At 43.1% G+C, this 16,154-nt stretch overlaps 1 protein-coding gene across 1 annotated transcript in view; it reads right to left on the reverse strand.

Moving 5' to 3' along the window:
* Positions 1–15,172, reverse strand: part of LOC103749577 (sodium-dependent glucose transporter 1-like) — a 30,948-nt gene extending 15,776 nt beyond the window's left edge. The window contains 1 exon segment of the mRNA XM_008852448.1: positions 15,148–15,172. Coding sequence (XP_008850670.1) covers positions 15,148–15,172 — 25 coding nt within the window.
* Between the last annotated feature and the right edge of the window lie 982 nt (positions 15,173–16,154).

Raw genomic sequence — 16,154 nt, forward strand, 5'->3', positions numbered from 1 at the left:
TTATTTTTATTTTATGTGTATGAGTGTATTGTCTGCATGTATGTGAGTGCACCCGTGTCGTGCAATGCTGTGGAGGTCAGAAGAGGGTGTTGGAGTCCCCTGGAACTGGAGTTAAAGACGGTTTGTAGCTGCCATGTGAGTGCTGGTAATCAAACCGGGGTCCTCTGCAAAAGAGGTCAGTGATCTTAACCGCTGAGCCATCTCTCTAACCTCATAAAATAGGTTCTTATTTCTTGCAAGTACCCGGTTTCAACTTCTCTCCAGACAGTGGATGGCGGTCCCTTGATAGTATTGTGATTGGACCTCAATGTCTCCATCAAGGGACTCCAATAGCACCCCTGGGGCACCCAGGAAGCCAACAGGCAGCAGTCTTCTCTGGAGACTCTCCTGCAGGCCCAGGGAGACAAAAGTGGCTCCAGTACGTGCACCCGAAGAAAAAGAGTTTAATATAAAGCATAGAAACAGTACAGAATTGCAAGCAGTAGTTAAAACAAAATTTTATTACATTATTTGTGGGGGAAGGGGGAGGGTTGGCATCATAGAACAACTTGAGGGAGTTGGTTCTCTCCTTCCACCATGTGAATTCTGGGAATCAAATTCAGGTCGTCAGGCTCAGCAACAAGTGCCCTTACCCACTGAGCCATCTCAAACAGTAGTTTTTGTACAATTATGTACGTACATAGGTACGGCTCCTCTCACAGCTGAGATGGTGAAATTTGGCATAAAATAGAATGCATTGATGTATTAGCAAATGAGGGTCCCAGAAAAACTTAAAATAGCATTGTGCCCACCTTAGGGGGAGTAGAAATGATCTAATGTTCTAATCCCAGTGCCAGGACTGAACCCCAGGCCTTGTGCTTGCTAAGCAAGTGCTCTACCACTGAACTAAATCCCTAACTGCAGGAATAGAGACACTTTGCCTTTCCCTTTGGCTATCAGACTATTGAAACAATGGTTCCAAGGAATTAAAATGTCCCCCAGCAGTCTCGTGCCAGGAGAAGAGGCTGAAGCCTGGTGCCAACCAGAGGAGGAACTTGCCTCCCAGAAAGTTAAGTCACACAGTTCTGACCACTTGTTAGGTCACCTTGCAAGAGAGACTGGAGCAGAGAGAAGGAGATTCAATGATGGGCGTGGCCTCTTTGATCAGGAGTGCTTAATTATATATACCTCTTGCCTCTCATTTAAGCTTCATAGCAGGACCCTAAAGATGGACATGGTGGGGGGGCACTGGACCTCTTTATTTGTTTTTCTTCCCAATGTGGCTCTGTTCTGGAGCAATTGTTCTTTGCTTTTCATTATTACTTGGCTTTTTAATTGACCTATTGAAGAACAGTGGCAAAACCTAGTTTGTTAGGCTGCTGGGGTCTAGGTTCTGACCCCAACAACTCCAGTAACAGCACTACTAAATTCTGACCAAGAACAGGATTCCCAGAGCTCCAAGTGCTAGTGATAACACAAATTCCAGAGAGGATTGTATTAGGATGTGACATTTTATTTCTAAGAGCAAGAAATCCTGACCTTATTCTGTCAATTCCCTTCAAGCCTCTGTCCTAAACATACCACCTTTGTGCACCTAGGCCAAATGAAAGATTTTCTGGACTTAGAAAGACTTCGAAATAAAGTGATCCTTGAAATTGGCAGTCTTAAAAGAGTGAAAGCGTTGTTTATTAATGCTGTTGTAAATGCCACTTCAATAAGTCAACAGATAAACTAATAGGGATACAATTCTAGAAGAGGAAAACAAAGAATGTGGTAAAGTAGACAAAACCATGTGTTCAATTATGGCAGCATACTTGCTGCCTAGCAGTTGGCTCTGGTTTAACCACTAGGGTAACCTCCGCTCTCAAAAATAATGTCTCAACAACTGGAAATCTGAAGCATTTGGGACTTTTAGGTAAGTTGTCAGAAAACTATCATGAAGAAAGATGGGCAAGAACTGCAAGATGGACACTCGAATCTACTCCCCAGGTCTTCTGGGGAGCAGAGATAGCCGGAAGATCTGCCTTTGTACAGCTTTCCCTTCACCTCTAGGGTTTCTTGGCCTACTAATATTCTCTTTTTTGTTTTTGTGACTATCATACATGAGTAGAGTATTATAACTATTTTTATCCCTCCCAGTCCCCCTCCAACTCTTCCCATATCCCCCCAACTCCCTCTCAATTTCTTGTCCTCCTCTTTATTATTGTTTTATATATATAAAACAATATATAAACAATATATGATGCACTGAGTCTATTTAGTGGTACCCCTGTGTACCTGTGTTTTGGGCTTCCCTCTTGGAATTAGATAACATCCCTCCTTCAGCATCCATTGATTATTGGTTGCCTATAGCTCTTCATCTTGAAGTGGGAACCTGTGCCATTCCCCATATCCACCTTGGCATATTACCTGTTTTTGTTATTATGCAGACCTTGTTAGACTCCCGTACTGTGAGATGTCATTGGGGCAGCTTCCCTATCATGTCTAGAATTCATTAAGTAGCAGCAGGTATCTTGTCCCTCTGGCTCTTGACATTCTTTTCACCCCCTCTTCTGTGGTGTTCCCTGAGGTGTAAAGGTTGCATTGCACTTAGGGCTGGGTACCTCACTGACACTTACCTGAGTTTGACCAGTTGTGGAACTTTGTAGTAGTCTCCATATGTTGCAAAAAGAAGCTTCTTTGATAAGTGGTGAGAGATACACTTGTCAGGCTAGTTGGGAACTCTCCAGCAACATGTTCCCAGCCTAGTGCTGGAAGAGGCTTGGTCTATTAATTAATTCTTACTCTACTACTATTGGCTGAACCTCATGGGTCATGGGTCAGCTTTCACATGTACCCTCTCAATATTCCCCATATGAGTCTACCTCTGCCTTGTTTACAGAGAGGAAGATTAAAGCATACAGAATACATAACAAATTGCCCAAGGGTGATCAGAAAATCCGTGGCTGTACACGAGCAGTATAACAGTGCTCAAGAACAAAATCTGAGCTAAGGATATAGCTTAGTGATTGAGTGCTTGCCCAGCATGAACAAGGCCCTGTGTCCCATCCTTAGCACTGCAACAACAACAACCTGAGTCAAATATGCACCAACCCCAATTCCTGCGGTTAATTCCAGTGTCATAAACAATTGGAAAAGGACATAGATTTGTGTTTTTGTTGAGTTGTTATGCCACCTGAGAAAACCCAGTTCGTGTGTGTGTGTGTGTGTGGCTGTGTAACTGTGACTGGTTTCAAACTCATGGCAATCTGCTTACTTCAGCCTTGTGAGTGCTGATGATACCCAACAGTCTCAGTTTCAGGATGAATTTTTTCTGGCCTCCAACCTTGTCTCTTTACTCAAGCCAACAACACTGCCAGATGCAATGTAAATGTTCCTTTTTAGTCTCCATGGTACAAGCCTGTAATCCCAGAACTTGGGAAATAGAGAGAGAAGGATCAGGAGTACAAATTCATTCTTGGCTATGTAGAGAGTCTGAGGCCAGCCTGGGCTATACAAAACCCTGTCTCGGGGGCCAGAAGATGGCTCAGTGGGTAAAACCACTTGATATGCAAGCCTGACACCCTGATTTTAATCCCAGAACCCACAGTGGAAGGAGAGAACTGACTCCCAAAAGTTTCCCTCTGACCTACACATGTATGCAGTAGCATGTGTACACTGCACACACACACACATCACACACACATACATAATAATAAATAGAAAATGAAACCTTGTCTGAATAAAAAGGTTTTCTTTAACTCTGAAGCATCGTTTCCATCTGACTGTTCTCTCTCTCTCTCTCTCTCTCTCTCTCTCTCTCTCTCTCTCTCTCTCTCTCATCACTCACCCTCTCATCTACTCAGGCTCTTGTCCAGCTTCTTCCATTGGTCAGTAACCCTCCCCCATTCACCTCAGAAATGTCTCTTAAATCAGCTTCCAGTTCTTTCCTTGCCTATACATTAGGTCATGCCCTCATTTCCTGTGTGGGCTTCAACAAAAGCTTTCTTACTGATTTCCAAACTATGTACTGAAAATTTAAGAGGTCCTCCCAGATATTAAATTGATGATGTCAGGTAACAGAACCTTAAAAATTAGAGTCAGGCATGCAGGAGAGAGGCAGTGTTTGAGACATTTTCCTTTTATTTGGGGGGAGGTTGCTTTGTTTTTGTTTTTTGTTTTTTTTGAGACAGGGTCTTACTATGTAGTCCGTGCTGGCCTGGAGCTCAATATGTAGACCAGGCTGGACTTAATCTCACAGAAATCGGCCTGCCTCTGCTTCCCAAGCGCTTGAATTAAAGGTATGAACCACCACTCCTAGCCTACTTTGAAATATTTTCTATTAGTATAAATGATGTATGTAAACATTATTGGCTATGGATTCTTGTTATTGTAGGAATCAAAGCAATATGAACAAAGTCATAAGAACATGGGAGCAGAGGAATTCTTCATGGGAGTTTTGTAGACTATTTCACTAAGAAAGTGACATTCCATCTGGGTCTTTGAAGAATTAATAGAATTTGATATTGATAATCAGTAATTCTTTTTTTTTTTTTTTTGTCTTTTTTGAGACAGGGTCTCCCTGTGGCCACAGCTGGCCTGAATTCACTATGGAGATCAGGCTGGCTTTGAACTCACAGAGATCAACCTGCTTCTGCTTCCCAAGTGCTGGGATTAAAGGCATGTGCCACTACACCTGGCTAATAATTCTTTTTTTTTTAAAAAAAAAAAAGTTTATTAGGCTGGGCATGGTGGTGCACGCCTTTAATCCCAGCACTTGGGAGGCAGAGGCAGGTGGATCTCTGTGAGTTTGAGGCCAGCCTGATCTCCATAGCAAATCCAGGCTAGCTGGGGCTACACCGAGACCCTGTCTCAAAAAGACCAATAAATAAGCCGGGCATGGTGGCGCATGCCTGTGGTCCCAGCACTCGGGAGGCAGAGACAGGAAGATCTCTGTGAGTTCAAGGTCAGTCTGGTCTACATAGTGAGTTCCAGGACAGCTGGGGCTACAGGGAGACCCTGTCTCAGAAAGACCAAAAAAAAAAAAAAAAAAGAGAGAGAGAGAGACCAATAAATAAATTAAATTAAAAATAAATAAAAGTTTATTTATTATTTTTATGAGTATTTTGCCTGCATGTATGTAAGTGCACCCATGTCATGCAATGCCCACAAACATCAGAAGAGGGCATTGGATCCCCTGGAACTAGACTTAAGGACTGTTGTTAGTTGCCATGTGGGTGCTGGGAATCAAACCTGGGTCCTCTGCAAGAGCAGTCAATGCTTTTAACCACTGAACCATCTCTCCAGTTTGGTAAGCAGTAATTTAGTGAAAAGCAACAGTTTGCATAAATGTATAGAGAAGCTGGGCATGGTGACACATGCCTTTAATCCCAGCACTTGGGAGGCAGAGGCAGGTGGATCTCTGTGAGTTCAAGACCAGCCTGGTCTACATAGTGAGTTCCAGGATAGCTGGGGCTACAAGGAGACCCTGTCTCAAAAAGACAAAAAAAAAAAAAAAAAAAAAAAAAAAAAGTATAGAGAAATCTGAGGAGGATTTGGTGTTCTCCTTCCATCACATAGGTCCTGGGATTTGAACCCAGGTTGTTAAGCTTGGTGGCAGGTGCCTTTGTCCACTGAACGATCGCACCAACCCTAGAGAATGCTGAGACTAGGAAGCATTACTAAGTTAGACAAGGTTAAATGTTGTGAAAATTGGCAGGCCAGGCAAGAGATGCCATTCCTAGCTTTGGAGTTTATACACTAGTGGGGGGACTGGTACTAAATAATCATGCAAAAGTGATTGGCTTAATGAGGGAAAATGCAGAGGCTGTGATTTAAGAGACGCTGTTTTAGTTCAAGGTGTTTGGGAAGAGATCATAGAGAAAAGTTCAATGTGAAACATAAAAGGCATATAAAACAGAACAGGAGAGGGAGTTTAGTTAGGTTCACATTGTAAAGAGCTTTGAACAAGGAGTTTGGACTTCAGAAGCTCACTCTATTAACACATTCAGATTTAATACAACTCAAAATGTTTTCTAGGATGTCAGCCTTCGTCTTCATCTTTCTCACCTCACACTGAGCTCATCTCATCTTCCTCAGGAAATCTTCCGCCATTCCTGTGGTGTCCCATGCTCTACCATTTTCTACATGATCATCTCTGGAGGGCCCTGGAGTCTGCCTTGATGTTTCCTCTCTGTCTCAACATATGACAAGTTCTGCCAATGTCACTTCTTTAGGTTTTTTCTAAAACCAGGCCTCCTGTCAAAAGGCTGAATTGCAACTAAATTTAAAGATCTAGAGCGCTTTCATTAAGGTTCTAGGACTGGGTAACTTCTCTTCCTATAAAATAGAATGGGTGTGTGGAGCAGAAACAGTTGACTTACTATGCAATAAGAGGATGAAAACCCAGAAAGCAGGTTTGTCCTTTAAACATTAATTTCGTTGATAGATTAAAGGAGACTCTCCTTGCCTTCCTTGCTTGGGTAAACTTGACCCTGCTGACTTGCTGCTGTGTTCTGCCAGGTTGTCGCCATCAGATTTTAAAACCTCATGGTTTTAAAATCTTCCCAGCACCCACATGTGATTTAGTGCCCAGCATAGGCCAGAATTGCTAAGGGCACAGAGGCTACTTTGGCAGGTTCTTGGTTTCATTGACAGAGGAATTTTAAAAATGGACAGAAGGGAACTCAAGGACAGGTTAAAGATCCCCGAGCATCAGGGTAAAAGGATTTTTTGGAGGGAAGAATATAGAAGAGAAAGAGGCAGAAGAATTTTTTGTTTTGGTTTTGGTTTGGTGTGGTTTTGAGATAGGGTCTCATGTATTCTAGGCTGGCCTCAAACTTTCTATATTGCTGAAGATGCTCTAAAGTTCCCAGTCCCTCTACTTCTACTTGCAGTGCATTGCAGGTGTGGGCCATATGAGGTTGATGCAGTGCTCAGCTCAAACCCAGGACCAGTGCATGTGTTAGGCAACATTCTACCAAGTGAGCTACATCCTCAGCCAGAAAGTCACACTTAGAAAAGCGTGTGTGTTTGTGTGCATGTGTACACGCGAGTGTGCAGACGTGGGTATGGCACAGCACATATGTGGAGGCCAGAGGCCAGATGTCCTTGCTTTCCAGATGTCGGTCCTTGCTTTCCACCTTGTTTGAGACAGGGTCTCTTGTTTACTGCTGTATACGCCAAGCTAGCTAGCCCACAGGGGATGATGTTCCTGTCTCCACCTCCCAGGAATGCTGGGTTTACAAATGTGTGCTATCTCTGCTGGTTTTAAGTGGGTTCTGGAGATCCAAACTCGGGTCATCATGCTGGCGCAGCAGCACTTCACCCACTGAGCCCAAGATACGTCTAGGAAAAATATTACAATAAAAACAAAACAAAAATTGTGCACTGGGAGAGACAAAGTGAACACACCAGGAAACAAAGAACAGGGTCCTCAGGGCTTTTATTCCTTACTGTTTTATTTCTGAGGGCACAAGATTGCTCCCCTCCCAGCATTGGGCACAAAAGCAATACTCTACCCTTTTGAGCCAACCAAAGCAGAAATATTATACCTTAATATTTTTTGGTCTAATCTTGTAGTTGGTAAAAGTTGCTCTGTGTGGCCTAGAATTCAAACTGTGCCTAAGACAAAAGGAATAACTGACTGTGTTTTTGGTCATCAGTTCACCTTCCGGTTTTGAAGCCAGGAAGGAATAAACAGACAGCACCTTCTTAGCTCAGGCAGCTGTTTTACTGTTACCACTATCCGTTGACTCTGTGGCTAGTGTGAAGTCACTGTCATTGGTTCATCTTTAACCTCGAAATTAGTCACAAGCAGCTTGTACATTTTATCACTCACTGACAGACCCATGCTGGTTCATTTTTAACCGAACAACAAAGGCCAGTGCTCAGAAATGAGTTACTAGCAGCTTAGAGATTTATCATTATAGCGCTTGAAATCTGCCTCCTTTGTAATTTTCTAACTTCCTCTCTGCCTTAACAGGCCCAGCAAGGAAGGTCTGCAGGCAACTGCCTGCAGAAGGGGGAATCTGGGGTAAATAAAATCCATGTCTTATGAAGGGGATGGCTACTCTTTGCATGTCTTGTCCTCATGTTTCTTTTTGCCCTTTGGCTGCCTTTCTTTAGGTTGTATAACAGGATTTTCTCTTTAATACAAGATGGGTCTTGCCTCAAAAGATGTCTCCTCTTACCTGGTCCAGACACAGGAGGAACCCATCATCTAATTTTGTAAAGGGAGCTACTGACTGTCAATCATGCAGTTTATAAAGGGTATTATCTACCCGACATTACTGACTACCAGTGATGCCATTTATCTCAAAGGCAGATTGACCATCATGTCTTTGGGAAGCAGAAGGCTACAGAAGCCCTTTCTTCCTGCCTATCATCGCCTATCATTTCTCCCTCAAGACATATGGACCTTTATAAGGGAAAATGAAGGAAGTTCTCTGCTTCAATAGCCACTTCCTGAAAATAGGGATGTAGACCCTGCATAAAATAGTCCATTATTTCTTGCTAATTAAGGTAGGCAACTGTAGTGGGGGAATAAAAGGGGCTTGATCCAAAGATCCCAGAAGCTGATGCTGTTGCTCTGGTGGTAGTGGCTGAAATCCTTGATGCATTATCATCTAAAAGTGGATTTTCTAGATTCTAGGAAATCTGGGTGTGGTGGCACACACTTTTGATTCCAGCACTCTGGAGGCAAAGGCAGATAACTGTGAGTTCAGGGCTAGCCTGGTCTATATAGTGAGCTCCAGACCAGCCAGGTCTCCATAGTGAGACCCTATCTCAAAAGAAAGAAAGAAAGAAAGAAATACAAAATAGATTCTCAAAGAAACAAACTATGACGTTAAGAAGACAAGCTCCCCAAATAAGCAGTAAAACTATAATGACTAGAGACCAGGAAGAGACAGGAAACAGTAAGATTAGGGAGAAAGCTCTTTTTCTTTCCTTCTTTCTTTCTTTCTTTTTCTTTCTTTCTTTCTTTCTTTCTTTTATGAGTAAATGGTCAGCAGTCTGGAAAACTGTTTCCTTGTGGTCATCTACCACCTCTGGCTCTTACAATCTTTCTGCCTTCTCTTCTACAATGTGCTGAGAATCAAATTCAGGGCCTTACCTTACTGAGTCACACTTCCAACTCAAAACTCTTTGTGTGTGTGTGTGTGTGTGTGTGTGTGTGTGTGTGTGTGTGTGTGTGTGTGTGTGTGTTGAGGGTATATATGCAAGTTATGCAAGTGCATGTGTATGTGTACATTCATGTAAAAGTCAGAAATCACCCTTCAGTGTCATTTCCCAGGAGCTGTCCACCTTAATTTTTTGAGTCTCTCACTGGGACATGGAACTCACAATTATGCTGAGCTGGCTGGGCAGCAAGCCCCAGGGATCCTCCTGTCTCCCCCTCCTCAGTACTGAGATTACAAGTATGAGTCACCATACCTTGTTTTTTATGTGAGTCCTGGGGATCAGACTCAGGTCTTCATGTTTGCACAGCAAGCACTTTACTGACTGAGCTGTTTTCTCAGACCTCTGGTTCAAAACTCTTGACAAGAAAACCAACTTCAACTGGGATCAGATCCCTGGCTAAGTTTGTGGAACCAGGTATGCTGATTATATACTTCCTGGATATCAGTCTCTATCAGTCCTGGGTAGTTGACATAGGCACAACAAGTTTTGCTAATGACAGAAGGATTCTACCTTGCTCTAAGAGATGATCTCAAGCTAGCTCACTGTCTAATATAACACAGGCTAGTAATTTTAGGAAGGCAGTCCAGGCTTACATAGCTTCAGTGGTGGACGATGCTAAAGTGGCTGTGTTTTGCTCGGTTTGTTTTGTTTTCTTGAGACAGAGACTCTTTTAGCCCAGGCTGGCCTCAAACTGGCTATATAGCTGAGAATGACCTTGAACTTTGGACCCTCCTGCTTCTACTTCCCAAGTACTGGGATTACAGGCATGGACCACCATGGCCATGTTTTTATTGAATTCTTTTAGGGTAAGTTCACAATAGGTGAATCCACCACAGGATGCTGCCAGACCCACAGGCAAGACCAATTTCATTCAAAACTGTGATGCTGTGAATAGAAACTCCTGGTGTAATCATATGTCCCAAGGTAAGGCTCTTAGGTGATAGTTACCTACATGTTGGAAACTAACCCAGATTATACTGTGTGAAAACAGGACCTGCTAGAGAGTTAGACTGTGTCCACAGACAAGAAGGTATCCTTTGGGAGAGTGGAGAGCCAGTGGTTCCCTAGAAGTTTCTGGAGGGTAACTGGTAAGCCCAGGAAAGTGTAGGTAGCATGAGGGAGCCAACAGACCTTCAATTTAAGGGAAACTTTGTGTCTGCTCAGATCTAGTTGGATTAGAATATGTGGGAATGTGTAAAGACATTGAATTAGGCCATTTTTTTTCCCAAACAAGCTCCACTGGGGAGGCAGATCCAATGGATACCATTGGCTGGGCCATTCATATCTAGTATAAAAATTGCTAGTTACAGAATTAGCTGTGCTTTACATGGAGAGATTGGAATCTACTTGGACAGTCCAGATATGGTTGTTAATCTTGACTGTAAATTTGATGGGATTTAGAATCACCATGGAAATAAATCTCTGGGTATGTCTTGAGGGATATCCAGATTAGGTTTGTTGAGATGGGAAGATCCACCCTAAAAGTGGGCAGTACCATTTCACTGGGGTCCTGGACTGAATAAAAAGGAGAAAGTGAGGTGAGCACAAGTATTCAGTGCTCTGTTTTCTATGGACACAATGTGACCATTGCCTGCTCCTGCCACTATACCTTCCCTGCCTGACAGACTGTGTCCTCTGGAACTGTGAGCCAAAACAAACCCTCCCTTCTTTACATTGTTTTTGTCGGGTATTTTGTTGCAGCAACAAGACAAGCAAGTAATACATCATGAATCATGAGAGAGTGGAGTGGGGCTTAGACTGGTAGAGCTGTTTAGGTACATACTAAGACCTGGTTCAGGGCCCTTTTTAGTAGAACTTGGGACTCACTGATTAGGCTAGACTGACTGGTCAGTGAGCTCCAGGGATTCTCCTGTCTCTGCTTCCCCGGCACTGAGATTACAAGTCTGTGTCACCATGCCCAGCTTTTTTATGTTGGGCTTGAACTCCTGATCCTCTATGGATGTGCTTTTGGAAGGGCTAATGAGACTAGAATCTGGACTTTTAAATTTTTATGTATTTATTTATTCGTTTAATTAATTTGTTTGTGAGTGTGTCGCACACACGTGCGTGTATGTGCAAATGTACATGGACCATGGCACACATTTGGAGGTCAGAGGACAACTTTTCAGAAGTCAGTGCTCTCCTTCCACCTTGTTTGAGGCAGGGTCTCTCTTGTTCTGCCACAATGCTGCATAGGGAGGCTTCTGGCTAGCCAATTCTCTGTGTCACTCTCCCACCTGGTGACAGGAGTACTGGGATTAGAGATGTACACCACCACATCCAGCTTTTTGCCTGAGTGCCAGGGATCAAATTCCAGTCATCAAGTTTGAGTAGCAAGCATTTTTACTAATGGAAACATCTCCCTGGCCTGGAATCTGGACTCAATGACTGTTGGTTAAGATGCCACAGGTGTGACTAGAGATTCAGGAATTTGTCAGCTTTTTTTCACTAACATTGTCTCCATTGCTGTCCCGAGTAGATCTTGTAATAGTTGAAATAGTGTTCAGAGTTAACCTTTTAACTATTGTCTAGCTCTTTGCTCCTTTTTTTTAATGCTAATTACTCCACTCTGGTTACACTTTCCTGCTGAGTGTTTCAAACCATGAAGGTGGCCAAAAATTAATCATTTTCCTTCGTACTGCCAGGGTCAGTTGAGGCTCCATAGGGCTTACGTTTAGGGATTGATGAGAGGCCCCTTTTCTCCTCTAGTTTCTTTTCCTCTACCAGTTGTGCCATCTGCTGGGATAGGTCAGGGTCTCCTTTATCTTGGAAGCACTGGGGACATTCCCTCTTTTAATGACTCTCCCCTGGCAGAGCATGCTAGTTAGAGTCCAACCTCTGGAGTCTCCATAGCTTCTTTGCTCCAAGAGGATAAGTGACTTATTGAAATTGTAGGGTGCTTTCAAACGCTTCCCCCTGGGACTTGGCTAACACCAGGGTGATACAAGGGAAAAATATTGGCTGTCTTCTTAGCCCCTTGATCCTCTTGCCTTTGTTCTAGAAGTTTGGTTGTTGAAAACCCAGGTCAGTTTCAGCAGCCTTGAAGAGGAACTAGTACATTTTATTTAAAATTTTTGCATAACATTTAGATAAAGCTTAGACACACAGCACTTAGATGGACACATTTTTAGTCACATATATTGCACTAAAAATACTATGACAAAATAATTACTTATCTAACTACAGTTACAAAGTGAATATTTAAAAGACTTTAAAATCATGAGAGATGATTTGGTGGTTAGGAGCACATGCCCTTGTCTCTAAATAAATAAATAACTTTATGTAGCCTGGCCAGCCCAGAACTCACTATGTAGATCAGGCTGGCCTCAAACTCACAGAGATCCCCTGCTGACTTCTGCCTTCCAAGTACTGAGATTAAATGCATGCATCACACCCAGCTTAAAATATTTTAAGCAGAATTAGATTTCAGATTTGCATTAATGCACTAAATATAGATCCTATGTGAAAAAATTAATTTTTAATTATAACAAACTTAATCATACATATGCCATCTTTCTTCAAGTTCCATTTTTCACAGATCTTTTTTTAATTTTTAAATTTTATTTTTATTTTACATGTATGAGTGTTATGCCTGCATGTATGTAAAGGCACCTATGTCCTGTAGTGCCCGAGGAAGACAGAAGAGGGTATCAGATCCCCCGGCACTGGAGTCACAGATGGTTGTTAGCCACCATGTGGGTGCTGGGATTTGAACCTGGGTCTTCTGCAAGAACAGCCAGTGCTCTTAACCACTGAGCCATCTCTCCAGCCCCACACAGATCTTTTTTTGTGACACACTTTAGCCTTCTGGATTTGGTCTTATCTCTCTATTTCCATATTGGAGCAATCCTTTACTTTGGAGCAAAACCTTATTTTAGATATAAAATTCTTTCTCCTAAAAAAAAAAAAAAATCCTTTTTTAAAGTCTTTTTTACAACCTTTTCTTTCTCTTTTTCCACCTGATGGCTCCTCTGCCTTCTTTTTCTTTAAAAAAATTCCAAGTTTTTAATACTTTATTATTTTTATTTTATGTGTATGAGTGTATTGCCTGCATGTATGTAAGTGTGCCCGTGTCATGCAATGCCCGAGGAGGTCAGAAGAAGGCGTCGGATTTCCCTGGAACTGGAGTTATGGATGGTTGTTAGCCACTATGTGGGTACTGGAAATTGAACCTGGGTCCTCTGCAAGAGCAGTCAGTGCTCTTAACCACTGAGCCATCTCTCCAGCTCCATAAAAAAAAATCCTAATATTTTAATGAAAAAATTCAGGAAGCTGAATTGGAAACATAAGGCACGGGTGTGGGGAGGCTGGGCCTTCTCCCCATGCTCTTCAATTTTTAAGGCCTCTCTTGGTCAGAGCAGGGGAAGCGTTGGCCTGCACAGGTGGCTGGGTTAGGTACTTTCTACTGCACAGTTCTGATATAATTTGGGTTTTACACTTAAAGCCTTAAAGGCTTGGACGTAGGGCAACTCTGAACATTTTCCTTGTCTTTTATAAAACAGATCAAGCTGGAGGATGATGTAAAAATTGGCTGCCAGATGTTACTCATGCTCCTCTGGGGTATAATCCTCTAGGTTCTCTGTGGCTGGAGATCCTGGATCCTCTGGCGTGTAATCCTCTAGGTTCTAGGGTGAAATTTTACATAGGCTTGAACTGAGACGGCCATGTTTGTTACTCTCAAGTAAACTTGTGTCTCCAGGAAGGAGCAACTTCCCCTAGAGCTGCCTGTGTGGACTAAAGTTACCAGAGAAAGTACAATAAAAGCTGATTGGGTAGAAGTGACTCTGGATTGTGGAACGTTGTGGATCCAGAGCCTCCTTATCAGTCATTCGTTGCCCTCAACTGTGTCTAACTAACATCCTTTTGACTATCACATGAAACTTCTGGAATGTCTTAGCTTAGCAGACACTTAGCTTCCACAACCCCCAAAGCAAAGCATGTCTTGAGACAAGCATCTGAAAATTCTAGCAGAGGCTTTTCTACTTTGCTGAACCTGCCTACCTGATGTTCCCATCAATGAATTTGAAAAATGCTTTGATTTATGGCCTTCCTTTGTTCTGTAACTACAAAATTTTCATAAAACTGTCTTCATGCTGAAACATGTTGTTTGGAGCAAACGTGACTCTATATTCTGGGGCCGTGGTCACTCACATTTCATGCATAGATCATCTCTGGGCCAGGGATTGGGGCACACACTTGTAGTCCAAACACTTAAGAGGTTAAGGCAGCAGGATTACTGTGGGTTAGACACAAGTCTGGGCTATATAGCATCAGGCCAGCCAGTGCTGCATATCAAAACTGTCTCAAAACAGACCCTTCCTTTGAGGTGAGAGCTATGGTTTACTTTGAAAAAATGATGGGGAGGAGACCCTTTTCTGGTCCACCCTCCCCTCTGCATCCTTGAGCCTTCTTGGTACCTCTGAGGTTTAATCCCTGAAAATCTGAAGTGAAGTCTGGGAACTTATTCTCTAATCCACAGAAACTTATTTGATAATGTAAGATAATTTAAGGAAAAATTTAAGCTTATAACATACTTCTGTTACTAGAGAGAGGCTCCTGGCCAGGGAGACCCTGTCTCAAACAAACAACAACAAAATGGTGTCCACTGTATTATTTTGGCATTAGTGGTAGTAGGGGACATCAACAGTGCATCCCAGGGTATAAGCTCGTGTGCATCCTTTGTGGTGGAAGAGTGATGAGGGTTTGAACCTCTGCACACAGTACTTGAAGGAGGTTGGAACTCCCCATCATCCTTGCGGCATTCCTGTGTGCCCAGAACCACGGCCCAGGGCTCTACTAGGGAAAGGCTGCAGGCACACTGAGGAGAGAGAGGAGTGTGGTTGCAGGGGAAATATAGCTATGCTCTTGCTGACAGCCTGCTTCCTCTTCCACTTAAGCACCAAGAAGTGAAGGGAGGAGGGAAGGAAGAAGGGGCAGAAAGACGCTGTATAGGAAGGACCCTGAGGCCTGAAGGAGAACAAGATGCACCAAGCTTCTCGCCCTTACCTGCATCACTGGAGCCACCCTGCATGCCCAGGCCCTGGAGTCTCTTCCATTTCTGACTCTTTGGCAGGGTAACATAGGGTCTAGAACCCTTAGAAGGTCCAGAAGGAAAGGGGAATCCCTACAGACACTCTGCTTAGCCCCTGACAACTCTGCTTACTCCCAGAGGGAGAAAGCATCCTCGGAGGTGGGCCTTGTGAGATCAGGAGGACCGGTGAACAAAAGGAGGAAGCCTATATTAGCTCTGGTAAGTAGAAGCCCAGAGCTTTACACAGACGGATGCCTTGAAGGCATTTCAACGATCTCCAAGGCTATCCACAACACAAATTCAAAGGTGTGGAAACACACATTTGCTTCAAAGACTTTCCTTCAAGAGCCTTAGGCATCAGTGTGTGCTTAAAGGTACCCACAGATTAGTTTCTTATTGTGATGGTTAATAGTGATTGCCAACAAAACAGGATCTAGAATCACTTAGAATAAGCTCTACCTGGCACTTACCACAGAGGATTATCAAGATTAGGTCAGCCTCTGGGCACACCAGTGAGGAATTATCCAGATTAGGTTAATTGAGGTCGGAAGACCCACTTGAGAAGGTGGGGTCCTGGACTGAATTAAAAGGAGAGAGTGACCCAAACACTAGCATTTATCACTTTGATTTCTGGCTGCAAATGCAATGTGATGCATTGCATCAAGCTCCAGTCTTCCTTGCCTTGACGGATTGTGCTATCAAACTGTGAGCAAAACACACCCTTCTTTCCTTAAATTGTTTTTGTCAGGACATTTCATTATAGCAACAAGAAAAGTAATTAAGACCCAAAGTAACTAAGACTTATGTTCAACCAGCAAGACACTCGGAGGCTGCCACAGTCACAGTCCATGTGGACTCAGGGATTGCTCACAATGACAGCAGACCTTAGCACCGTACACACGATGCTGATTTTGCAAGAATGGAGAATGAAAAAGCTATGGGGTAACTGAGGCTTCCGCCAACATTTCACAGGAAAGCCTGG

Source organism: Nannospalax galili, unplaced genomic scaffold, assembly GCF_000622305.1.
Source record: "Nannospalax galili isolate Female #2095 unplaced genomic scaffold, S.galili_v1.0 scaffold646, whole genome shotgun sequence".
Taxonomy (NCBI): Eukaryota; Metazoa; Chordata; class Mammalia; order Rodentia; family Spalacidae; genus Nannospalax; species Nannospalax galili.